We start from the raw sequence: 26,225 nt of genomic DNA on the forward strand, positions 1-26,225 counted from the left end.
GCAATCATAATAAAGATATATTGATACTGTGGGAGCATGTCAAAAAGTGGTAAGTGCACCTTTAAGAAATGAAAAATATTGTTTTGTTTCAGCTCCATCTTAATTATTAAATGAAAATATGATAATATTGTTTCAAACTATAACATAGCACTTCAAAGCTAAGGTATCCTCAATTTTTTACTTTTGCAACTCAATATGGAGAAATTTTTTCAAATTTGAGGTATCTGATATTGACTTAATTATTTTTGCCCAATATCACTTCGAATTATATCCTGGATTTTTCAAAATGAAAAAAAAGCCATAATTTATTTTGCGAACTTTTATTTAAATGTTATAGTTACCTAAATATAGTTATGGGAAAATCGAGGAAAACGATGAAATTCAAGGAAAATCTGACACCAAAATTGTTTTTTCTTTCCGAAGTCTTTTTCCTTATTTTGCTCATTTTACAAACTGAAATAAAGATGACATTGATTTATATAATGCATAAGATCCTAAGGATAACACACCTAAACCCATGTAACTATAAAGCACGTCATTTTCTGGTTCTTCTTTATTGGAGGAAGTATTCTGTACGGATTCGATAGCTCCATGCGATTTAAGGAGTTCAGCTATTTCCATTTTCCCATTTTTTAAAGCATAATAAAGGGCTGTGTACCCTTCATTGTCGGCAGCGTTAATATTAACACCATGTAATATAAGGCATTCTGCTACGTCTTTTGTACTCATTATTGCTGCCTCATGAAGTGCAGTTTTCCCTTCATTATCTTTAGAATTAATATCTGAACCATGCATAATAAGATCATCTATTATATCCATACTGTTATTTCCTGCTGCCAAATGAAGAGCAATTTTTCCTAAATTAGTTTTTGCGGTTGGATCTGCACCATGAGAAATGAGCACTTTTATCATCTCTTTACAGTTATGTATGGCTGCCAAATGAATGGCATTCTGACCATAGATATCTTTTGCATTAATATCGACATTTGACATTATTAATAACTTTCCTACGTGGATACTATTCCTTATCGAGGAAATGTGTAAAGCTGTTCGTCCATTTTTATCACTCGCATTTATTTCTGCACCATTCGAAATTAATAGATTTGCAAAATCTCTGTAATTACAATCAGCAGCAATGTGCAATGCAGAATAACCATTCTTATCTTTTGCATTTATATTCACTTTATTTGAAATAAGAACCTTTAAGACATCTATACAATTATGTTCTGCAGCATAGTGCAATGGAGTTCTCCCATCTGGATCATTATCTTGAATATTAACATCAGAACCATGGGCAATAAGAATTTTAGCAATTTCTTTTCTATTCATCCGTGCTGCTATATGAAGTGCCGTTGCCCCTTCATTATCCTGAGTATTAATGTCAGCACCATTGGAAATTAGAATTTCTACAATTTCTTTATTATTATTGATAACTCCAAAATGAAGAGCTGATCTACCTTTGTCATCTCGTTCATTAATCAAATCTTGAGAGCCTGAAAAATGTTTGCATAATTCTACATTATTATATGCAGTTGCATAATGAAGTAGTGTCCATTGGTCTGGAGATCTCGCTAAAATATTTATATTTTCATCTTGAAGAAAAGCATAACACGGTTTCAAAGCAGCACACCATGGAATTATGCAATTTTTATCTTTTTCATATACTAGGAGGAAAGCCTTCATGTTTTGAGAACTGATAATTGATGCGAAATTAATATCAGAAAGATTAACCAAGCCCATTTCAAAGATATTTTCAAGATATGTGTTGTTGTGCGATTCAATAATGTATTCCATGCATATTTCATCGATTGAATGATTCTTAAAACATTCATTGATGATATCAGCATTACCACCAATCAGGGAATATTGAAAGTCTTCCTGTGTAATTTTGGTATTTAAATTTGAAATCATGAAATTGAAAATATTAACTGAGCCAAAATAACAGCATGCTTGAAGAGGTGAAAGACCCGCAAAACCAGGAATAAGAATATAAACATCATTAATTGGATTGTTAACTATGTATTCAATGAATTTATCGACTTGATCATTCATGATTATACGGAGAATTTCATCCTCTTGTGGGAATTTTTGATTATATTTGATCATAGAATTATAGGATGCATCTTTGAATAAATCCAAATGTAACTTTTTAGACATATTTAATAAGAGTTCATTGCCCAGTTCAGATATTGAATTGGTGATTAATAAATTGTTAATAATATTAACATAACGTAGAGTGGATCGATAATTGAATTTGATTGCCATCAAAATGCTAAGAAATATGTCTGGAAAATTCACTTTGTATTTGGAAACTATAATATTTGTAATCAAATTTATTACATCTTCTTCGTTTTGGTCAGATCCCAAGTGGAAGAGTGCTTCATAGGCTTTAATGAAGTCATCATAGGGTTTAACCCGCTCGGAAGTCATGAACTTCTTTATTAAAAATGATATTCCGACATGGTTTTTTAAAGAGAATTAGATTTTAAAAATCCATTTTATCAAGGGAAAAAAAGGCTGTTGTTTAAAAGAAGAGAAGACAAAAACATTTAGTGGTGTGATTAGTGCTAAATTCTGGTTCTGGACAAGCTTAGAACGATAGATGGTGGGATATAGGTGGCGGGAGGGGAAAAATTGCCCTTACAAAAAGTATAAAATTTTCTATATTTTTTTGTTTTTCTGAATTTTTTTGAATAGTTTACTATCATTTCATCGTGATATTAAACGAGAAAAATAAAGAAGGAACTTGAAAAAAGCGAAGCAAATGAAAAATAGTTTCCATAATTGAAAGAAGGACATACAATTCCTAGTAATCCATAAAGTAAAGCATCTCTTGTAACATGGCAATATCCAAATTTATTAGATGGATAAAGTGGGATAACTCTAGCTCGTGTTAATGAAGGACAGCTAATAAAGAGATTTCTATCTTTGAAATCACATTTTCCGAAATAAACAATCATTTTAAGCAAAGGAAATGTAGAGAATGCCTGGTCTTCAATAGATGTAACCAATGAAGGAATATAAAACTTTTCGATTATAGCTAAATTCAAAAATGAATTCTGCATAATTGATGTCAGATTATCAGGAAGAAGGACGGTTGTTAAAGATTTGCATCCATAAAAGCAGAACTGAGGAATTACACTTATTTTTGTCATCGAAATATCAATAGTTTTCAGACTATTTGTGGCATGAAATATGTATGTTCCAATAGTTTCGATGCTAGACCAACCAATAAACTCTTCTATTGTTGATCCGCTCATTAGAAATTCACCAAGATTTATTATATTTTCTCGATTAGGAATCATTTCAAGGCTAAAATTTATTGGGGTTCGAACTAATGTGTTTTTATTCTTATTAAATATAAAGTTATTCTCTGAGCAGAAATTTGGATTGGATCTATCGACTTCCAATTTATTTAAATTAAAACATTGATTGAAAGCAGAGCCTGACATAATCACGACACTTGCAGGAATATAAATTGAAGGAATAGCAGAGTGTACAAAAGCATTTTGTGCCAAAGACTTCAAAGTTGAAGGGAAAATAAATGATTCCAAATTTGGAGTTAAATCAAACGCATTTCTTTTTATATGAGTAATAACTGTTTGGCTTAAATCTACGCCATTGCATTGACAAGTTGAGCATGCTGATTCTTCAATATATTTAAATGTGTTTGATTTAACAACAATAGTTCCTGTATAGGATCTATTAAATGAAATGATTGTATCAGCATTTGATTCATTGATACAATCATTCAATTAATTATATACTCCCAATGTTTAAAATCATTATTTTAAAAATGATTCCTTGTAAACTATCAAATCTTCTCAATTTTTCTGACAAAGGCGGAATCTTTTATGTGGCATCGTTGAGAAGATACCAAATATCAACAAATACTTTATAACATATGAATATTATAATTTGTCCACAGCTAAAATTGAATGTACATGAATACACTCACTTCGATCTTCAATTGAAGAAAATGAACATTAAATCTAACTCAATTAATAGATGTAGAATTCGCCATAGACAAAACTATTTAAAGTAGTGTTTCAAAAAAAAAGTAAAAAAAATACATAAAATTATAAATTTATAGACGTATTTTATGAGATAATTTATATCTTCACAGATGAAGATTGATCATTTGTAGAGGAAAGAAGAGGTTGGGATGACTTCATTATATCAATATCGTCTGGATATGTAAAACATGGAAGTCTGATGATCTTATTGTACATTAATGATCCAGTGAAGAGAAGGCTGAAGCCGGCAAGTTGGAGGAAGCTCCATCTTGTCCATGGTTCGCCAATTGATGGATGATTGTTATGCATTGCGTAGTAGAGGATGAGCTGGACGCCCCAGATGCAGAGTGTACGAAGACCTTCGAGAATTGTACGGTGAACAGCGGAGAAAACGTTTGTAACAAGCATTCCACCGATGTTATAAAGTAAAATGAAAACAATGTAAAGGACAATGAAAACCAAAATGATACTGTTGCTCTTAAGCATTGCGAATGTATCGATTAAGTCTTCGTGGACACCATTGCCTTCTTCAGAATGTGTAAATTGGACAATTGGGAAGCAGATTGATGTGCAAAGGACCCAACCCCAGAAGCCCTTAAGGCCAACGAGTTGGAGAGGGTGAGTATCTAAGTCGTGGAGAATGAAGTCTTCGATGACAAGTTGAGATGCCTGAATAATTTGGGCAACAATTGTTAAGAAGACGGCCATAATAACTCTGCCTTGTGAAACACCTTCCTTGCCAGCGCCTGTTGAGCATACACAAGCAACACCGACAACTGTAAGAGCAATAACGACAGCAAGGATTGACCACCACATGTATGGGAAGTGTGGACGTTTAAGGATGAATGCGCAGAAGAGGGATGAGAAAATAACCATTGAACCACGAAGCATCTGCCAAACAGAAGCTTGTATGTAAAGAAGTTGAACGTTCATAAGAGAAGTAGCTGAAAGATCGCAAATAGCTGGGAGAGCACCGCCGAAAATTAACTTCCAATTGCATTTCTTTGTTTCTTGAACTTCGGAATTAGTTTCCTTGCGGTCCTTCTTTCCGAGAATTAAATAAGCTAAGAGAGAAAGAGTCATACCCATGAACATTGTGTCTGTTTGGAACCATGGCTTATGGAATCCGTGATAGCCATACTTTGCACTGCCTTGGCCTTGTTGTTCGAACAAAAATTTCTGTGTAACGACAGTGGCAGTACCGAAAATCAGCATACCGGGAATGGCATAGATTTGTTGCCAGCGCGGAGCTTTAGTATTCACCATTCTCTTTAAAATTCAATGTGAAACCGCAATCAAATTTCATCGTTTTCAAAGAATCAACGATAGGATTTTCGGTTAACAAATTCGATAACTCCTCACTTTCATTTTGATCTCTTCCATATGCATGAGATAAGTGAGATGTCTATTATTACAAATTTTGATAAATCATGAGATTATTTGACAGAGTTAGAATCGGAACTATGTTGTGAACAATCATTGTGATACATCGATGAGCAGGGAACTAATGTAATGGTGCAATTCGAGTCCAGGACCATTTCCATTTCCATAATATTTATGAAAGTCATGTACGACACATTTTTATGAAAGTCATGAGATATCGCACTATGACTTATAGCAATTGCATTAAAATCTATTGAAAAATTCTTTCTGTTCTTTAATCATATTAAGAACATACAATCTTGTATAATGGGACCTAAAGATCTCGACTTCTCTATTGTTATTATGTCATTTCATATCTTTGAACTGTATTAATGTTCATAAATTATTTCCGAAATCTTTGAGACCATTGTTTTTCACATGTTTAACATATTATTCATTTCTTCTAATGAATTTAAAAGATATTTGTAAGAAAAAAAATATGCAAATGTGTCCTAAAAAATTATTGATGTCCGAACAAGACATTCATCCAAATAAATTTATCGAACTACGAAGTATCTATAAATATCACATCGATTCATATAATGCATTGTATCAGCTGAAAACTGACAAAGAAGAAGAATTAAAGCAAATTTACAAAAAGATCAAAACAGAATTGATCGATTCAAAGAAATATATGCCAAAAAGGATTATGGAAGATATTTTAAATATAATTCCGTATAATAATCGCTATTCAAAGTCATATTTGATTCTTGCCAAATTCATTTCTGATGAATATCATGTGGAAGAGGCCTACAATGCTAAACGTACTTCAATCTTCCTGTTTTATAAACAATATGGAATTAAATTAGCCAAAGATGATGACTTTGTAAAAGGTGATCTTAAAAATCTTGAAATTCACACAGATGATACAATATATAAAGCAATTATGTATAATGACTTGAAAACATTCATAATATTCACAGAAGGACATGGATTTGATAAAGATCAAAAACTTGAAAGTAGTTTATATCCAGATTCTTATCATGAATATTCATTACTTGAATTATGCTGTTACCACGGAGCAGTTGATTGTTTCAAGTTATTAAGAACGAAATTTAACTCAGAAATAACTAAAGAATGTCTAGAATTTTCATTTTTAGGAAGAAATCCAGAGATCATGAGTGAATGTTTGAAATATCAAACACCAGATGAACTTTGCATGACATATGCAATTGTTTCACACAACATTGATTTTGTCACATTCTTGATGAATGAATACGATATTGAAATCAATTTGGGAGTTTGCGCAGATTATAATAATCTTGAATCATTTTTAGTATATTTCGATCAAACTAATGATATTTGGCATATTAACAAATGTTTTATTTTCTCATTGATGTTTGGCATATCATCCCTTTGCGAATACTTCCTTTCACTTGGTGCCAATGTCAATATAAAATTTACAAAAGAAAATATTGGTTTAAATTCACTAGGTAGATTTTATAAATTCGGACAAACTGCTCTTCATATTGCAACAGCTTATAATAGTAAAGAAATAGTTGAACTTCTTATATCATATGGTGCAAATATCGATGAAAAAGATAATGGTGGACAAACTACTCTTCATATTGCAGTAGGTTATAATTGTAAAGAAATTGCCGAACTTCTTATTTTACATGGTGCAAATATAGGGTGTCCAAAGGTGCGTTTAGCACAGCGCTCTATATGAGACTATTAAAGGAGATATATGCTGATTATAAATATATAATAAAAATATGAATATATGTATATGATGAGTATGTTGTATTTTGGCGCCATGCCGGGATATAAAATGAATTTTGAGACAAGAGGCGGTTTCGCGGGAAATTTTGGCGGGATTTTTTTCATTTTTTTAATGAATCATAAAGAAAACATCCTCGCTCTTGCAAAAAAATGCAAAGACTGTAAAAAAATCTACGAGACATTGGTAAAATGCTTCGGTATGGATGCTCCTAGCTATTCCACTGTAACGTATCATGTTAGGATGTATCACTTCATGAACAAAAAGGCGCCCATCATAAAAATTGACAAAAAAATCGCCGGATCAAAGAAAAATCAAAGCAATTCTTCAAGCGCTAGATGAAGACCCAAGAGCATCACTCAGAAGGATAGAGGAGATGACAAAGATACCACGTACAACAGTCAGTTATTATCTGCACAATTATTTGAACTACAAACTAGCGTATACACGTTGGTCCGCACAACCTTAATTCAGTTCAAAAAAAATCTAGAGTCCAATCTTCGAAAGAGCTCCTCTCTATATTGGGTGCTATCAATCCAAAAGTTTCGCTTTTTAGTAACAGGGGACGAGTCTTGGTTTCAATATGCAACAGAAGCCAAAATCATGTGGATCCCGAAGGATGAAAATCCGCAAACATTCCCGAAGAAAAAAAATGACACACCAATGATGATGTTGTCGGTTTTTTGGGGCGTGAATGACATCATCGCAATTGATATTCTTCAAAAACCTAATACGATGAATGCTCAGTATCTAATTGACAATGTTCTTACTCAAATTATCAATTCTGATGAGTTTGAGAAATCCAAACAACAAAAACAAAAGTTTGCAATTCATTTTGATAATTCAAGAGTTCACAAAAGTCATAAGGTAATGAATTACTGGTGGAAAACAATGTCAAAGTTGTTCCAAACCCAATTTATTCACCTGATATTGCACCCTCTGACTTTTATTTATTCGGCACGCTAAAAAAGAGAGCTGAAGGACGCGAATTCGCGAGTCCAGATGATCTTGAAAATTTTGTAAGAGAGCAATTTGAGCAATTTTCTCATGATGATTTAAAGCGTGTCTTTCAAGCCTGGATCGATCGCTGCGAACGCGTGATTGAATCCAATGGTGATTATATTTAAATAAACTTTATATATATGTAACTTGTTTATTTCTATTCGCAGTATTCAGGTTTGTGCTAAACACACCTTTGGACACCCTATATTAATGAAAAAGGATATAATGGGTATTCTGCTCTTCAAGAAGCAGCAATTAATAATTGTAAAGAAATTGCCGAACTTCTTATTTTACATGGTGCAAATATCAATGAAAAAGATAAAGATGGGCAAACAACTCTTCATTATGCAGCATATAATAATAGCAAAGAAACGGCTGAACTTCTTATTTCACATGGCATAAATATCAATGATAAAGATAAAGATGGACAAACAGCTCTTCATATTGCAGCAAGTTATAATCATAAAGAAATAGCCGAACTTCTTATTTCACATGGTATTAATATCAATGAAAAAGATAAACAGGGGAAAACGGCTCTTTATATCCCAGAACGTTATAATTATAAAGAAATAGCCGAACTTCTTATTTCACATGATCCAAAAATCGATGAAAAAAGAAGTTATGGGCAAGCCGCTCTTCATATTGCAGCACGTTATAATTGTAAAGAAACAGCCGAACTTCTTATTTTATATGGTGCAAATATCAATGAAAAAGATGAAAGAGGAAAAACTGCTCTTCATATTGCAGCACGGTATAATTGTAAAGAAACAGCCGAACTTCTTATTTCACATGGTGCAAATATCAATGAAAAAGATATTGAAGGAAAAACCGCTCTTCATCATGCAGCAGAGAATAATTGTATAGAAATAGCAGAACTTCTTATTTCACATGGTGCAAATATCAATGAAAAAGATGAGAGAGGAAAAACCGCTCTTCATCATGCAGCTGAGAAAGGTTGTAAAGAATCAACCGAACTCCTTATTTTACATGGTATAAATATCAATGAAAAAGATAATGATGGACAAACCGCTCTTCATGCCGCAGCAACTAATTATTCTAAAGAAACAACTGAACTTCTTATTTCTCATGGTATAAATATCAATGAAAAAGATGAAAGAGGAAAAACTGCTCTTCATACTGCAATATGGAAAAATAATGATGAAATAGCTGAACTTCTTATTTCACATGGTGCAAATATCAATGAAAAAGATAATGGTGGAAAAACTGCTCTTCATTTTGCAGCATATTATGAATGTCCAGGAATAATCAAAATTTTTATTTCACATGGTATAAATATCAATGAAAAAGATAATGATGGGAAAACTGCTCTTGATATTGCAGCATGTAATATTAAATCTCTTATTTCACATGATGTAAATATTAATGAACAAAATAATGATGGGAAAACTTATCTTTCTTTTTCTGATATTTTCGAAGATTAATTTCATGAGAAATAATAAAAAAAATGATAATTCTTAATTCCCATTGATTCTAAATATAAAACATTTTTTCCTATATATTATCTCGGGACGACCTTTAATTATTAATCAAAATTCTGTTTCTACCTACCTACTTCTCATTAGAAAAAGTATTTTCGTTTCTCGGAATAACAAATATTAAGAGAGATTCTATAAAGAGAATAGGATTTTATTATATTTGTGAAGCATGCAAAATCTCTTGAAAGCGTTGAAATTTTTAAACGTTCACTAAAAATGTCTGTTTCACTTGGCGATTTAAATGATGCTGTTGTTGCCTCATTGAGGGAAACAGGAAAATTGGGACAAATCACTGCTCAGATTCGTGCAGAAATATATAGAATTCTAACAGAAGACCAACAAAATCATAATCAGATTCCCCTTTGTAAAGAAAATTTTATAATCAATGAGTTAATTCGAGAATACATGCAATTTAATGGATATTCAAATTCATTATCAGTCTTTTTACACGAAACTGGCCAACCAATTGATCCAATGAATAGAGAATTTCTTGCTCATAGTTTAGAAATAATACCAAACAAATCAGTTCCTCTTCTTTATTCACTTGCTGATCCTAATAGTAGAAAAGGAAGTAATATTTCCCAGGAAACGCCAGATTCAGAACCGAGCAGTCCTGAGAAGCAAAAAATCAATGCTAAACCTTTATACTACGATGATTCCGATAATGAAGGATTCTTTGAAATCAAATCATCCAAATAATATGATATTTGTTTATTTCTATCATAAAACTCATTCTTATTTGTTTGTACTTTCTTTTATAAACACTTGTTATCGAGTAAGAAAATATTTTACTAATTTTGGATCAAAGTTTAATACATTTACCTGATTTCAGAAAAATTATTAACATATTGCTCCGAAAAAGTTTCTTTTGGAGCATAAAGTTGAATCTGTATGAAACAAAGAAACGCAGAGTCTTTAATCAATAAATATTGGCAATATTTTTTTAGGCAATAAAATTTGACAAATCGGAAATGAATGGAACAATATTTACATTGAACGATTCTATTGATACCACAACAAGCTATACAGATGAGCTAAACAAAGATTTAGGACCCGTTTGTAAATATATCGTAATTTATCAACATCCATTAAATCAGAAGAGAGCATTCGAACTTCAAAATACTGTTGAAGACACGCTAAGAGTTGAAATCGATGATATTACGATTTTCAAGCATCCAAATGGCGAAAATTTAGGTATTTCTTCAATTGAATTTTCCAAAGAAGTTCCAATATCACAATTAAACTTACTTGAAAAAGAAAAAATTAACCAAATTTGTGCTTTTAAGACAAGGTCTGAATACGAGCAATTCATGAATATTCACTCTCTTGATCGTTTAGAACTGATCAAATTTAAGAGCGGCAGGACCCCATTAGTTTACATAGGTAATTTCAACGGCTCTGCAGACGACTTGAGACAAATGTTAAGACAATTTGGCACAATTACACTTGTCAGAGAGTTAAAAGCTAAAAACATTACTTATTTCATTGCTTACTTTGAGCAAGAGACATCAGCTAGCTTTGCAGTCCAAACTTTGAACCAACAAATAATAAATTCACAGAGCGTCCTCTGCCGTTCATTTTACTCCAATGCTTACCAAGATTTCTTTGCTGTACGTGGCGCATTAGATGCCGAAAGCCTCAAATCATTGTTATCCGACTATGGAAATATCAAATCATTCCAAGAAGTCCAGGATGGCGAGTCAGTTACATATATCATATCAATGGAGTCAGAAGAAATCAACAAAGCCTGCTGCATGCTCTTAAACGGAATCAAATTGGGTCATTCCAAATTTAAGACATTCTTTGTCGACAAGCAACGTTTCTTGAGTTCACGCAACCAAAGGATATAATAGTTCTACATAAAATGTTGAATAATAAATAATAAATTTTTACATTTTAATTTTTATTGTTTAATTCAGACTATTAAACATAAATTTATATATTTCTCTATTAAACAAACTCGAATTTATTTAAAACTAAGTTGATGAATTATATAGACAAAATACATTTATATTTTTGAGTTTAATTGTAAGCTTTGCTACGGCCTTGAATGGTACTTACTAATTTTTGCCAAAATTCGTGGTCTGGTTTGAAAATTTCGGTCAAAGGCAAAACCATTCCTGTGAAATCTGTTTTAGGGGCTTCCTGGCAGTATTCTAATGACATATGGAAATCCTGTTGGTTTGAGTTTGGTCCTAAAGCTTCCATTACAGCTTTAGCATCTTCTACAGTATCAAAGTCAACAAACGCATATCTTTGCTTCATAGAAATGTGCTTAACATATCCGTAAGGTGACATTTTGAAATAAAGCTCTCTATCTGTTGGACGCTTTCTGCCAAAATTAGAAACGCAAATTCTTGTGCATGGTGGATATTGAATTAAGCGTTTTTTAGATTCTGTTGCGAACATTTTAACGCCTTCATAAACGAAATTATCGAAGTGTTTGTTAAATGCTTCGAATTCTGATTTTGTATGAAAACGAACGAAACAATGCTTGTCGTAAACTTGAAGATTGTACATTCCTGTAAATCCTTCACGAAGGATTAAAGCTTGAGTGTCTTCTTTTCTTCCGTTTACTGGAGGTCCGAAGAAAGATTGATAAACTTCTTCTGGCTGATCAGCATCGCCATTATTTGGGTTCTGATTATAATCTCCTTTATCCTGTTGTTGGTCGTCATCCATTGGTCCATTTTGATCATATTGATCATTATTATTCGAAGTCATTCTTGGATGAAATTTGCAAACAAACCTTTTCAATTTTCACTTTTAGCTTTCATGATAAAAATGATATTAAATCTATTATTAATTTATAATCTAGAAAACAATTTTGTAAAAATTTTGTTCACAAAAAAATAATCGTTCTTTTTAAAAATGGCTGTATCTCTAGAGTTAATAGATGCATTTGTAAAGCCAATCATTGATGATGCAACTTGGGATGATCCAGCTCTACGCGATAAATCTGTTTTTATGGATTTAATGTGTGAAAGAAATAATGAAGATTTATGTGGTTATCCTAGATGCTCAAATAAGATCCCACATCAAAAGAAAATCGTTACAGAACCAATATTCTGCTCAAAAGCATGCTTTAAGAAGTTCCAACAAGTATTTTCCAAAAATAAAGCTGAAAAAAGGAACCCAATTGGCAAAATCGTCGAAAAATTTACAGATCAGCGTCCACCTAAGAAACTTACATGCTTCCATTCAGACAGAGTTGAAGGAGCACAAGTTAGAACTGGAGATTTCTCAGAAATACTCAATGAAATTGAGATGTGGGTAGGTGATATACCAGGATCGCCACTCCAAGAACTAAACTACAAACAGAAGGTTGTCAAAGACATCGTTCAAGCTGGTTTGAAGCAAATTAATATTACATTGAAAGATGTACCAGAAATCAACTTTTATTTCGTTAACTTAGATGTACGTAACCTAGATAAGCTCTCTAAGGCTCCAGAAATCTTCCAAAAAGCTTTTTCTTTCGCAATGTGGGAATTAATCTCAGGAACTGACATGACAAATGAAATTAACCATATCAGATTTGACATGGCAATATATGATGAATTGGTTCAAATTTTGGGTGAAATGGAACCAGAAGATGGAAATATTTACCAATTTATGTGATATTTATACGAGTTACATACATTATTTTGTTTATATTATTATTAAACTGCATTTTTATACAAGAATCTGGAATTATCTCTCAAGATTTTTTTTTTGCGAACCAAAGGTGTAGGAAAAAGTGAGAACTATAAACTTTAATACATTACTCACTTTAACGGTATGATTTTTCAGTCAAACAGGAAAAGAGAGTATGATAAAAATTGAGAGAATTGCAGAAAATTGTAAGTGCACGCTTAAGGGATCAGGAATTTAGTTTTCAAAGATATACGCTATCTATAACTTGAGCCATCTTCCAAAGATCTTTTTTAGAGTTTGAAATAGAGAAAAGATAGAGTATGGTCAATGTATGCTGTGTATACGTTTATTCATAAAAATATCATTCGATATCAGTATAAACTAAGATGGTGAACCATTAAGGGTTTACCTACACATTTTCTGTCATTCTCTCTTTATATACCAAATTTTCCATCTTGAATATACAATGACAGATTTCCTCGTAACAAGTAATCAGATGAATGGGAAATCTAGATTAAATAAGATAGAAAGAAATAATAAATTAATCTATTATCTACTTCTAGAACATATCCGTATATGGGCACGACGCCTCCCAAAAATGCCAAAAAGTGTAATTATTGTCAGAAACAATAGTTATGAATATTAATTTTTACGTTTAATGAAATCCATCTTCGAAAATATCAGGGAAAAAAAAGAAAATCATAATATATAGAAATATTATGATTTGGCACCATATGAACGAATAATTTTGGCAGTTTCTATGTTATTATTAGAATTTGCAAATGAAAGAGGAGTATTTCCATATCTATCTTTTTCATTGATATTTGCACCATGTGAAAGAAGAAGTTCGGCAGTTTCTTTACTATTATGAAATGCTGCTTTATGAAGAGCTGTTTCTCCAAATTCATCTTTTTCATTGACATTTGCGCCATGTAAAATAAGAATTTCAGCGGTTTCTTTACTGTTTTTCCATGCTGTTATATGAAGAGCGGCTTTTCCATCTTTGTTTTTTTCATTGATTTTTGCGCCATGTGAAATAAGAAGTTCGGCTATTTCTTTATTATTTTCATAGGCAGCATCATGAAGAGCAGTTTTTCCTTCTTTATCTTTTATGTTGATATTTGCCCCATGCAAAATCAGAAGCTCGGCTGTTTCAATACTGTGATTTTTTGTTGCTTTATGAAGAGCAGTTTCTCCAATAAAACATTTTTCATTGATATTTGCACCATGTGAAAGAAGAACTTCGGCTGTTTCTTTATAATTTTTAAGTGCGGCGGTATGAAGAGCTGTTTCTCCGTTATCATTTTTTGTGTTAACATTCGCGCCAAGCGAAAGGAAATGTTCACAAAGAGATGGTATATCAAATTGACCTGAATAATTTAAACAATTGTTAATATCATAAGTTTTATCGAAATAAACCAAAAATGCGCTAAGATTCTTATAATAGGCGCAAAAAGATATATTAATCTTCAATTTGTATTCATTCATCAAGTATGTAACAAAATCAATGTTGTGTGAAATAATTGCGTATTTCATGCATTCATTATTTGGTTTGTGAAATTTCAAACATTCCATCATGATCTCTTGATTTCTGCCTAAAAATGATAATTCGAGACATCTTTCAGTTATTTCTGAGTTAAATTTCGTTCTTAATAACTTGAAACAATCAACTGCTCCGTGGTAACAACATAATTCAAGTAATGAATATCCTTTTTCAGATTCTGGATATAATTCGCTTTTAAGTTCTTTATCTTTATTAAATCCTTCTTTTTCAGTGAATGAGATGAATTTTTCTTTCTCATTATACATAATTGCTCGATAAATCTTGTCTTTTATATGTTTATCGAGACTTTGATAAATATTTTTCCCGAAATCCGCAAATTTGTCTAATTTAATTCCATATACTTTGTAAAATAGGAAGTTAGAAATATTTGAAATTTCTCTGACTTCTGTTACATGATATTCATCAGTTATGAGCTTGGCAAGAGTCAAATATGACTTTGTATAGCGATTATTGTACGGAATGATGTTTAAAATATCCCTGATTATATTTTGGGGTAGATGTTTCTTTGAATCAATTAACTCTGTTTTGATCACATTATAAAACTTATTTAATTCTTCTTCATTTTCCGTTTTCAGCTGATACAACGCATTATATATATTGATGTAGTGTGCATACTTACTTTGCAGTTCCATGCTTTTGAAAGGATCAAGGTCAAATCAAGACATTATCTAATTTTAAATCCGAAATATTTTAATATTCATGTTAAACATCTTCATTATTCATTAGGAGACAAAAACCTATATTACACATGTGGAATATTAGGACCCCAAAGATTTAAGAATTAATTTATGAACGTTGATAAGGTTTATAGGTATGGAATGATGCAATAACAATAGTTAAGTCAAAACCAGTATGGTATTCATCAATATACTTAAAAGATTTTAAAATTTAGCTTTTCAGATAATCTTAGATTTTATTTAAATCAAATACACTGACTATATATAGCCTATATAAAGGTTTCACATTTCCTTAATTCTTTAATTTATATTGCGTTTGCATAGCAATTTTGAATGCCTGTAATCTGCTATACAAGGTCTGTTTGGCACAAAAAATGAATGTCGCTTTGATCTGTTCAAACCTTTCAATACACCATTATAAGAATCTTTAAAAATCAAGCAAATCTTTGAAATCTATGATATACCTATGTAGTTTGTTGCTATACAAGTGTTCGAGAAGATAAATATAAACAATATTTTGAAAATTTATAAATCTACATTAGTAGTATATATTGCGGGTTTTGTGACTTTTTTTGTAAACGTAAGAATTCATACATTTTTGAGCGATTTTGTATCATTTTTTTTTACATATGAAGTAAAAAATGTATGATTTTTACGGTTTTTATTCTTACGTTTTTGAATAAATCAAGATTTAAAAATTTTCAGAATCGTAAGAAATTTTCACTAAACCCATACATAATGAAATAAAAAAAATAAAAAAATAAAAAAATAAACTTTAAAAATTCATGTCTTACATTTTTTGAATAATTTATTTTTTTAATTCGTATGAAAATGAGTGAATCAAAATTCGTGACTGTGAATCAATTAATGAATAAACTTTCACCAATTCTCACCCATGTTAAACAAGTAGACGTTTATTTTGATGATTGCATAGAAAGTTTATATTATAAAGGTAAGTTTAATATTAAACCTATTGCTTTTGCATTTGATGGTAAATTAATCGAAAATTCAAAAATTTGGGAATTAATTCCGGATATTGAATTTATAACAAATATTAAGGATAAGTGGTTTAAACAACAAAACCTTTTCACTAAAGTTCTTTGTAGATTAATGATTAAAACTGAGGAAAAAGAATTTAACGGATTTAAATATCATCCATGTAAAATTTTAGAACTTGGTAACGAAAAACTTCAGAAAAAATTAAACGAAAGACTATCAAAAGATAAAGTTGAAAGAGTAAATAAACTCACTAAAGGTAATGATGATGAAGATGAATTTGATGAGTTCAACATTGAACTTTAAGAAACTAATGATTATTTGAATTTATGAAATCAATAATTTGATTTATTCGCTCTTCAATAATTTCTATTCTTTTTGTTAAATCATCTATTTTCATTAATGAGGTGATTCTTGATTGAGGAATAGATTTCAAACTAACCACCCCTTTTATTTTTGAAATTTTGAATCCATGACCCTCCGGGTCTTGGACTCTGTCCTCAACTTTAAACATTTTATTCAATTTACACGTTGTCAATTCTTCAAATAATTTTTTATTATTAGCATAATAATCATTAAATTCTTCAACAGATGAAAAAATTTTTATTTCAGTAATTGGTTTAACAACGTTTATTTTTTGTTGAACATCTTCACTTTCATTTATTTCTTCCTTCTCTGTTTCATTTATTTTTAAAATCGGTTTCATTTATCATTAAATAAAAATTAGAATATAAGTGATGAAATATATTTTTTAATTAATATTAAATCAGAGATGGCGGCAGGATTCTTTAAAAAATTATGGGAAGGAATTAAGAAAGCTGCAAGTTGGGTTCATCAAAAGATTATTAAACCCGTTGCAAACTTTTTGGCACCAGTAGCGAAAACGGCAGGAACTATCATAGGAGGAGTATTAGGTGCTAAAGCAGGTAATCCAGCGATGGGAGCACAAGCAGGTAACGCAGTTGGTGGAATTGCTGAAGGAATACTTAATAAAATAGGAGGAAAGTAGTGGAAAAATAAATAAATATTATTTTTATCTCAATATCGGTTGTAGTCGACGATAAACCTTATCTCCTTTATTTAATACTTCCCTTACCGGAACATTAGGTGCTATTTGTTCAGCAACGTCACTAATTGCTTCTTTATTCTTAAATATCCAATTTGCTCCTTTCTTAATCCCTTCCCAAACTTTATGCGCTCCTCTTTTTACTTTATCCCATAACTTTTTAAAGAATCCTGCAGCCATAGTTGATTATTTCATTAAAATTAAAAATTCATTTTCATCTTTTAATTTTGATTTTTTATTTATTAATAAATGACGACTAACTATTTGGTGCCAAACACCAAACCGATTAATGGAAATGTGTTTCATTCATTCGAAAAGATAAATGAAATATTCGCAAAGAATGATGGAAGAAGATATTATAGAGAACTTGAAAGTTCATGCTATGACTCTGATGCTCCATATTTTGATGATAAACAAACTCATTTAAGAATTACAAATCCGGCTCATGATGTGAACCAATTAGGTGACACATATATTAAACGCAAAGTTAAAGCAACTCTAGTTTCAAATAAAGCTTTCACATGTGATGCTGCTTTTAAATGCATGCGTTTATTCGTTGGTTACAAATCATCAAATCAAAGCTTTAAACAATTAGAAGTAGAAACCGAAAGAGGTGATGCTGGTTATCTTCAGATGGATTGCGCCCGTGAATCTTTCGCATTTGCAACATATAAACCAAAATCAGAAAGGAAAGTTAAAAAGTTTGTTCATTCGTTATATAATAATGTTCAAAAATATGATAACTCAGTATGTGGTAAATATATTGACCCTTCAGAAGTTTTCAAGAAAGCAAATGAAGAAGTTGATGTCACTTTTGATATGATTATTCCGGTAAATGATTTGTTAGCATTTCAGGCGTTCGATGATTATCCTAAATCATTTGGTGAAATCATTCTTAAATATTATGTTTTCAGGGATACTTTAGTATTTTGTCAGGTTGACCCGTTAAGAGTTGCTGATTTACAAAATTACGTTTATGAAAAGATAACTGATGAAAATTATGAAAAGATTATGAATCATGTTTATAAATATGATCGCAAATTCCAACAAATCGGACTTTCTGCCAAATTAATTACAGCTTAGCCGCTACATCTGCTGACGCAACAGTTGATGACGTTATTATTTCATGCACAAAGATGGAAGTTTTAGAGGATAAATGCATTACACCAGGATACGGTTTAATTGAAGAATCAGTTAAAGCAATACCACGTTTATTCAGTAAGGAAGATCCATTCATGATTCCAGCTCAACATATTGACGTTCGTTCACTAAATGGAGGTTGCATCACTCCTGAAGGTATTAGCTCAGATTTCTCATACGCTCTTCATAACGTTACAGATGTTGTGTTAACATTTCCGAAGAATGCAATGCAAAGAACAGTTTTAGAAAATCCAATGCTTCGAGGTCTTCAGGTCACTATAGATTCCAGAAACTTCCCCGATCAAGCGATGACCACAGTGGGTGACATATTCTTTACACGTATGCTTCAAGCTTCTGATTTAGATGGAGTGAATGAATGCACGGAAGAATACGAGGACTCATTAACTAGACCACTGAATGATATGATGGCACACCATTAGCTAGAACATGGAAAGACCAAACTTCATTCTTATGCACTATTCCAGTTCAACGTGATGGAGCGGGTATATTCTTTGATGGATTAGAAACTTTCAACTCACAAGTTACAGTACAAGTGAAAGCTTATCCAATCATTCAGGGTGAAAATGACACTTACTGTTCAAAGGTGACAAATCCTCCTCAGGTTTGGTTTACTAGGACTACATATTGGACATGGACACCGGACGAAGGTTTGAAATATCATCCAACAGGTACACACCACAGTATAGAAGTTCATATGATGAAATATTGATGAATAGAAATGTATAAAATTATAAATTTATTTTTGATTAAATGGATTTAAATTCATCCACCCCTTATGAAGAATTAGCAGGAGTATATAATACATACGTAGATGATATGATTAATGAAGCATTGAGTGATAATAGAAATGCTCTATCTAAGGAAAAATTAATGAAAATTCCATATTCTGAATGTTACTTAAATTCAATCACTGCAGCAATTGGTAAACAAAATAAAGGTAAAACATTAACGATATTAAAACAAATTATCATTATTGCTAACACTTCACCCTATTCACATGTGTTAATTTATATCAACCGTTCAGGTTCACCTTCAGATGATACATTTGAATCTTTAAAGCATTTAATCAAAATTCCAATTATTTATTTATCACAAGAAGAAGCAGAAGATTATTTAAAAAACTTTGTAATGTATAAAGAATTATATAATACAATCAAGAAGCAAGGATTAGAGGATAAAATTATTGATAAACAACGGGATGAATTATTTGAAACACTTTCTATTTCAAATTTTGATAGAGAATTTTTGCATTCACTCATTTTTCTAGATGATGCGGTGAAATCAAAACTAATAACTAATGAGAAATCATATTTTAATCAATTATTAACTCAATGTCGACACATTCAGTGTTCATTCTTCATGGCTGTTCAATACTTTAAAGCATTAAGCACAAACATTAAATCAAACCTGTCCACCCTTTTCATTTTCAGTGGTTTTAGTCGTCAACAGTTGAACGTTATGCTTTATCAAGTGAATTTACCAATGAGCATTAATGAACTTTACACACAATATCAACAATTAGGAGAACATGGAAAAATAATAGTTGATTTAAATAAAGGTTCCATTAAATTCGAATAACTTTTTATAATTAATTTTTATTTTTTATTTATAATTAAACATGACAGAAATTGCAAATCTTCTACAGGTTCCATTAAAACAAGGAACAAACAAAAAGGGTGCATATAATAGAACTATGAAAGTTCCAGACGGAATGAAAGAATTAGTCCACATTGTTGCCGGTCTTCAAAAGGATGTTAAACAAATGAGAAACGTTTTAACATTACCAGAAGCTCAAGCATATGCCAAACGTCACGGACCAAATTGGGAAGCACACGAAGCAGACATTACGGGTCCAAATGGAAAACCTGATGGAATAAATGAAGTTTTCGTTACTGATGGTCAAGGAAATATTAAAGTCATAAATGGGTATAAATTAACAATGACGGATTATCCTAAACGTAAAGCATATAATGAACATTATCCTATGCAATTTGATGAAAATGGAAAAGCTGTTAAACAATACATTGGAGAAGGTGAAAATGGTCCAATTAATTCATACCGTCATAATCCATATTCTTACTTCAATGAAGAATTAAATGCTATTGAAGAGGGACCGGATGGATTACCACGATATTCTAACCAGTTTGATGGTCAATATGCAAATTTAAGACCTGAAATTCCAGCTAAGAAATTCTTTAAAGTTGCTTTATTCGATCCAGTTTTCGCAAATGTTAAAGATGAACTTAAACAGCAATTCCAACCAATTATAGTAGCAAGAATTGCATCAGGTGCTTTATCTCAAGCATTCAAAGATTTAATTAAGAAACCATTATATCAGCAACGAGGTTTAACTTATGATTTAGTTAAGGAATCAGATAAAAGAAAATTTGAGAAATCAGATGATTATAAGAATGCAATTAATGAATATATTCGGTCTATTAATTTCGATGAAAATGCTAAAAATCAACTTCATGAACAAATACAGGAAATAATAGATTCAAAAGTTCCAGCAAAATAAAAGTTTAAATATATTTTTTTATTCGAATATAAATGAGAAGACGTTTCACTAGTCAAAAGAACACTAACGCAAAAGCAGAGATTACGGTTGGTTATAACGTAAATGATGATAAATCACGAATTATTCAAAATGTTAAAGTTAATGTTAGTCCTGAATTAACAAGGTCAGCAACTCAACCAAATTTATTAACTCGTGACTTACCGAAGAATGAGGAGAATGAAGAAAACCATGAGAATGGAGACCCAATCATTTTATCTGAACCTGGTAAAGAACCTGTTGAAATTCCCACTTATCCAACATACCCCCCACCTCTTTCATCAAACATCGAGAACCCAGGAATCTACGATTACAGTCGCAATGCGCCATATAAAATAGACATTAATTCTGAATTAATGAAAATTTACCGTGATATAATAATTAATAATTATGATTCAATAATAAATTTAATTGATCAATCCGGTTTAATTATTTTACCTTATGAATCATTAATTCACATTATCGCCATTCTTTGTGATGTTCAAGATTCAGACGTTAAGATTCAATTTTTCATAGATGATGAGGTTTCATGCTGCGGAACAGTTGCAAAAATAAATCCTATAAAGGATATTAGCACAATTAAGATATCAAAGAACGGAACAACAACTGAACTTCATTTAACATATAATGATATTTATAATAAAATAGTTGATGAATATAAAATATCACTTGAAAAATTCTTTGTTAAGGCTATTTAATATTCAAGCATTAACATTATCGAATAATAATCCTTTGAATCATAATCAATAATAATTGACCTTTCACCAGTTTCTATCGTTTGTTTTATTTCTTTTTGTTCCCCACTATCCGGATCGGTCATTGTAATTGTTTTTGTTATAGTATCAGCTTTATCTTTAACTTCAATCTTTTTTCCATCGGGATATTTAAACCAAAATTCCAAAAATTCGATATTGTCAATCTGTTCATATTTTAATCTATCAATTACATTTTTAATACCATCTGAAAATCTTATGAAATGGTCATTATATGGGTTTGATTGAACTAAATTTGAATGAAGTGAAATATAACCTGATGATGAATATGACATCGACTCATATTTTCTGAAAACACTAAAATTTATAACATGAATGAATTTCTTATTCGTTGAATTTATGAATTCTTGAGGTAATCTTATTCTAGTTTTATTTATCACTGGAAAATAACGCTTTACTGTTATATACGAAAACGATAAAAACAGTTTGATAGAAAAGTGACAACTTTACGTGTCAAAAATATAAAAAGTGATATTTTATTCATCATTATCTTCTTCATAATTTATTTCATATTCTTCGTCTTACCAACAAAAGATGGGAATGTGAACAATTGCGGGCAATTTTTAGCCATTTTGGCTTGGAACTAGAGCCTGCGAGGTACATGGATAGTATCAGTACCTCACAGGCTCTAGTTCTCTATATGGCGCCGAGAAATTTTGGTGAAATGTGGTCGCATTTCACCAAAATTTTTTCGGCGCCATAGGATGAATTGGAGGGTGAGAATATTATTTCATACAATACTACTCTCACCCTCCAATTCCCAGCCAAAATGGCTAAAAATTGCCCGCAATGTGAACAATTGCGGGCAATTTTTAGCCATTTTGGCTTGGAACTAGAGCCTGCGAGGTACATGGATAGTATCAGTACCTCACAGGCTCTAGTTCTCTATATGCGCCGAGAAATTTTGGTGAAATGTGGTCGCATTTCACCAAAATTTTTTCGGCGCCATAGGATGAATTGGAGGGTGAGAGATATTATTTCATACAATACTACTCTCACCCTCCAATTCCCAGCCAAAATGGCTAAAAATTGCCCGCAATGTGAACAATTGCGGGCAATTTTTAGCCATTTTGGCTTGGAACTAGAGCCTGCGAGGTACATGGATAGTATCAGTACCTCACAGGCTCTAGTTCTCTATATGGCGCCGAGAAATTTTGGTGAAATGTGGTCGCATTTCACCAAAATTTTTTCGGCGCCATAGGATGAATTGGAGGGTGAGAGATATTATTTCATACAATACTACTCTCACCCTCCAATTCCCAGCCAAAATGGCTAAAAATTGCCCGCAATGTGAACAATTGCGGGCAATTTTTAGCCATTTTGGCTTGGAACTAGAGCCTGCGAGGTACATGGATAGTATCAGTACCTCACAGGCTCTAGTTCTCTATATGGCGCCGAGAAATTTTGGTGAAATGTGGTCGCATTTCACCAAAATTTTTTCGGCGCCATAGGATGAATTGGAGGGTGAGAGATATTATTTCATACAATACTACTCTCACCCTCAATTTTAATTACTTAAACTCATTCTATTTTTTTGACATGTAAATGTCACTTTTACTGAGATCTGACACAATGTCAGATCTCTTTTTTTCGTATATAAGATTACCATATTTTTAATCGTAATAAAAAAATGTCAATTATCAATATTATTTCGAATAATAACTGTGAATTAAATTTAACAGTTAGCGGAATTTATAATGTTACTCTCGTTTCTGTGAGTGGTAAATTTAATCCCATTCTTTTAAACCCTTCAGATTATATATCATTTATTAAAGATGACCATGAGCCGCATAGCGGCGGGGTCGTAGACCTAAAAACGTATGATATGTATATAAATAATGTGATAACGAAATGGGATATTAACATGATTTTAAGTTATTTAAATGAATCATTTATCGTATGGTATGAAGAAAATTTTAAATCAAAACCTGATAAACTTTTTGAACTTGATGAAATAAATAACCTTATTAAATTTCCGCTGAAAATTAAATTTTGTACTCCTCGTCTTCGTTCATTGTTGGGGATATTAAATTTTGAAAAAGATGTTGGGGATGTTTTGTATTCTGACACTGGTTCTAATTTCATTTTAATCAAATGTGATAAAGTTAATACCCCAATGAGATTTTCACATCAAACATTAGACCCTAACTCTTACCCATCAATACAAAACATTTTATCCATCAACTTAAACATATTTTCTTTATCATATCCGTTTCAATTATCCGGGAATTCATTTATTCTTCATTCAAAAGATTTATCAAATATTAAATTTAGAGTAACTGACCTATTTGATTGTGATTTAGAATTTATGAATGAAATATTATGGCAATTTCAAATAGAAAAAATAGCTGATGAGATAACAGATTAAATATTTATTTTTAAATCGTAATAAATGATTAAACAACAGCAACCACAGACCATTACATACGCCACATATGCATATAATTCAAAGACGGCAGAACAAACGCAAAGGTTGAAATATGGAGATTTGGAGATAGTATTGAAAAATGACCATTTTGAATTCGTTTGCAAAGGTGGTGCAGTGATATCAAATATAAAAGAAATTTTATTTATGAATTCAAAAATTAAAGGTATAACGGATGATATAACATCAATTCCACCAGAAGAACAAAGATATTACGCATTAAATGCATTTCCTAAAGTTTTAAAGATTGGAAGATTTAATTTAAATGAGGAATTCATAAAAGGTTTCCTAAATGACATAATGAAGAAAGCAGATATATCATTTGTTAACGATGAGTTAGCAAAGAAGGCAGATATATCATTTGTTAACGATGAGTTAGCAAAGAAAGCAGATAAGGAATATGTTAACGATGAGTTAGCAAAGAAAGCAGATATATCATTTGTTAACGATGAGTTAGCAAAGAAGGCAGATAAGGAATATGTTAACGATGAGTTAGCAAAGAAGGCAGATAAGGAATATGTTAACGATGAGTTAGCAAAGAAAGCAGATATATCATTTGTTAACGATGAGTTAGCAAAGAAGGCAGATAAGGAATATGTTAACGATGAGTTAGCAAAGAAAGCAGATATATCATTTGTTAACGAAATATACCAAAGTTTAGTTGGAACAAAAAATATTGAAACTATTGTTGGCGACTTTTCTGTCAATGAAGAAAAACAAATATTTTAGATGGGAGTTTGTACAGTCCTTAAGAAATGGTATACGGTATAAACTCATTCCGAAAAATAACAATGAAATGTATGTAGGCTATATAAAGAATAATGGCACACAAGTTAAAGTTCCATTAGACAACAACTGCTACTTAAACTTATATGGAGACGAACAAAAGAAATATTTAAGAGTTTATGAAATGACAGATATGACAGATATGACATTGTCTAACGTAGCTCCAGCACCGTATTATTATGACTATGGTGTTGACGCACATGTAGACCCAAAAAAGCAAACATTATATTTAGAATATTATAGATATAAAAGATATAATGCAATAGAAAAAACGAGAATAGTATACTATTATGAAGATGACAAAATAAATATTATAGTCAAGATTTTACATACCCTGAAAACATAAGATTATATTATAAAAAATATTCTGACACAAACCAGAAGAAACCCGAAATAGTTACACTATATTTTAAGTTCAAAAGAGACAATCCTATAATATCTCATATGTTTGATTTAATGAACCCAGTAGGTTCTATTTATACATCTATGGATGTGAGAGGTCCTCAAGCAATGTTTGGTGTTGGTGCATGGGAACAAATAGTCGACAGGTTTTTGTATTGTGCAAACTCTTCAAAGGAAACAGGGGGAAGTAAAACGATTACAGGTGAAAATTTACCTGCACACAGTCACTACATAGATTTAAGCACATCTCAAGCAGGTTGGCATAAGCATAGATATTGGGATTGGTCAGGAATGACAAAAGGTAAAGGATATGATGTTAAAGATGATGTTAAATTTGCCATAAATTGTTACTGGAGTGACACTCAGGGAGAAGGAAACCATACACATCGCGTTTCAGGATATACACAAACAACGGGACAAAGTAAAGATTACATGCCACCATTTATGACTGTATTCGCATGGTATAGAGTTCAATGAACGCTCAATGTTTGTGAAACAAACTTTAGGAGCTCCAAAAGAGCAAACGACATAA

General features: G+C 31.4%; 11 protein-coding genes and 3 pseudogenes across 14 annotated transcripts, besides 8 other annotated features; 9 read left to right on the plus strand and 5 right to left on the minus strand.

The window, feature by feature from the left end:
- Positions 1-59: part of a mobile genetic element that runs on past the window's edge.
- Positions 60-313: 254 nt separating this feature from the next.
- On the minus strand, positions 314-2,157 carry TVAGG3_0599840 (ankyrin repeat protein family; the record flags this gene model as incomplete). The annotated part of the gene is made up of 1 exon (XM_001317608.1): positions 442-2,157. The coding sequence occupies one exon, from the start codon at positions 2,155-2,157 to the stop codon at positions 442-444; it is 1,716 nt and encodes a 571-aa protein (XP_001317643.1).
- Positions 2,158-2,720: 563 nt separating this feature from the next.
- On the minus strand, positions 2,721-3,923 carry TVAGG3_0599850 (ribonuclease inhibitor domain-containing protein; the record flags this gene model as incomplete). Its single annotated transcript, XM_001317609.1, has 1 exon — positions 2,721-3,260. One exon carries the CDS (start codon positions 3,258-3,260, stop codon positions 2,721-2,723), a length of 540 nt encoding a protein of 179 aa, XP_001317644.1.
- Positions 3,924-4,029: 106 nt separating this feature from the next.
- On the minus strand, positions 4,030-5,313 carry TVAGG3_0599860 (negative regulation of mitochondrial outer membrane permeabilization protein; the record flags this gene model as incomplete). The annotated part of the gene is made up of 1 exon (XM_001317610.2): positions 4,113-5,282. The coding sequence occupies one exon, from the start codon at positions 5,280-5,282 to the stop codon at positions 4,113-4,115; it is 1,170 nt and encodes a 389-aa protein (XP_001317645.1).
- Positions 5,314-7,066: 1,753 nt separating this feature from the next.
- Positions 7,067-8,365: a mobile genetic element.
- On the plus strand, positions 7,162-8,285 carry TVAGG3_0599880 (annotated as a pseudogene). The gene has a single exon. A coding segment is annotated over exon 1 (1,124 nt).
- Positions 8,366-8,783: 418 nt separating the features above from the next.
- Positions 8,784-9,602, plus strand: TVAGG3_0599890 (ankyrin repeat protein family; the record flags this gene model as incomplete). Its single annotated transcript, XM_001317612.2, has 1 exon — positions 8,784-9,602. A coding segment is annotated over one exon (819 nt), but the record flags the coding sequence as incomplete, so codon positions are not given.
- Positions 9,603-9,872: 270 nt separating this feature from the next.
- Positions 9,873-10,355, plus strand: TVAGG3_0599900 (microtubule anchoring; the record flags this gene model as incomplete). Its single annotated transcript, XM_001317613.1, has 1 exon — positions 9,873-10,355. The coding sequence occupies one exon, from the start codon at positions 9,873-9,875 to the stop codon at positions 10,353-10,355; it is 483 nt and encodes a 160-aa protein (XP_001317648.1).
- Positions 10,356-10,624: 269 nt separating this feature from the next.
- TVAGG3_0599910 (RNA-binding domain, RBD family-containing protein) lies at positions 10,625-11,568 on the plus strand (the record flags this gene model as incomplete). Its single annotated transcript, XM_001317614.1, has 1 exon — positions 10,628-11,506. The coding sequence occupies one exon, from the start codon at positions 10,628-10,630 to the stop codon at positions 11,504-11,506; it is 879 nt and encodes a 292-aa protein (XP_001317649.1).
- Positions 11,569-11,678: 110 nt separating this feature from the next.
- Positions 11,679-12,380, minus strand: TVAGG3_0599920 (RNA-binding domain, RBD family-containing protein; the record flags this gene model as incomplete). The annotated part of the gene is made up of 1 exon (XM_001317615.1): positions 11,679-12,380. The coding sequence occupies one exon, from the start codon at positions 12,378-12,380 to the stop codon at positions 11,679-11,681; it is 702 nt and encodes a 233-aa protein (XP_001317650.1).
- Positions 12,381-12,517: 137 nt separating this feature from the next.
- TVAGG3_0599930 (uncharacterized protein) lies at positions 12,518-13,352 on the plus strand (the record flags this gene model as incomplete). Its single annotated transcript, XM_001317616.2, has 1 exon — positions 12,528-13,274. The coding sequence occupies one exon, from the start codon at positions 12,528-12,530 to the stop codon at positions 13,272-13,274; it is 747 nt and encodes a 248-aa protein (XP_001317651.1).
- A 654-nt stretch (positions 13,353-14,006) lies between these two features.
- Positions 14,007-15,485, minus strand: TVAGG3_0599940 (ankyrin repeat and SOCS box-containing protein 4 family; the record flags this gene model as incomplete). Its single annotated transcript, XM_001317617.1, has 1 exon — positions 14,007-15,485. One exon carries the CDS (start codon positions 15,483-15,485, stop codon positions 14,007-14,009), a length of 1,479 nt encoding a protein of 492 aa, XP_001317652.1.
- Positions 15,486-17,298: 1,813 nt separating this feature from the next.
- TVAGG3_0599950 (N-acetylmuramoyl-l-alanine amidase family) lies at positions 17,299-17,535 on the plus strand (the record flags this gene model as incomplete). The annotated part of the gene is made up of 1 exon (XM_051239740.1): positions 17,299-17,535. The coding sequence occupies one exon, from the start codon at positions 17,299-17,301 to the stop codon at positions 17,533-17,535; it is 237 nt and encodes a 78-aa protein (XP_051097564.1).
- Positions 17,536-17,841: 306 nt separating this feature from the next.
- On the plus strand, positions 17,842-18,475 carry TVAGG3_0599960 (uncharacterized protein; the record flags this gene model as incomplete). Its single annotated transcript, XM_051239741.1, has 1 exon — positions 17,842-18,475. A coding segment is annotated over one exon (634 nt), but the record flags the coding sequence as incomplete, so codon positions are not given.
- Positions 18,476-19,629: 1,154 nt separating this feature from the next.
- Positions 19,630-26,225: part of a mobile genetic element that runs on past the window's edge.
- Positions 22,479-22,540: a mobile genetic element.
- Positions 22,661-22,769: a mobile genetic element.
- Positions 22,910-23,017: a mobile genetic element.
- Positions 23,159-23,267: a mobile genetic element.
- Positions 23,409-23,517: a mobile genetic element.
- Positions 24,806-25,406, plus strand: TVAGG3_0600030 (annotated as a pseudogene). Its single transcript has one exon. A coding segment is annotated over exon 1 (601 nt).
- TVAGG3_0600040 lies at positions 25,425-26,170 on the plus strand (annotated as a pseudogene). The gene has a single exon. A coding segment is annotated over exon 1 (746 nt).

Source organism: Trichomonas vaginalis, chromosome II, assembly GCF_026262505.1.
Source record: "Trichomonas vaginalis G3 chromosome II, whole genome shotgun sequence".
Taxonomy (NCBI): Eukaryota; Parabasalia; order Trichomonadida; family Trichomonadidae; genus Trichomonas; species Trichomonas vaginalis.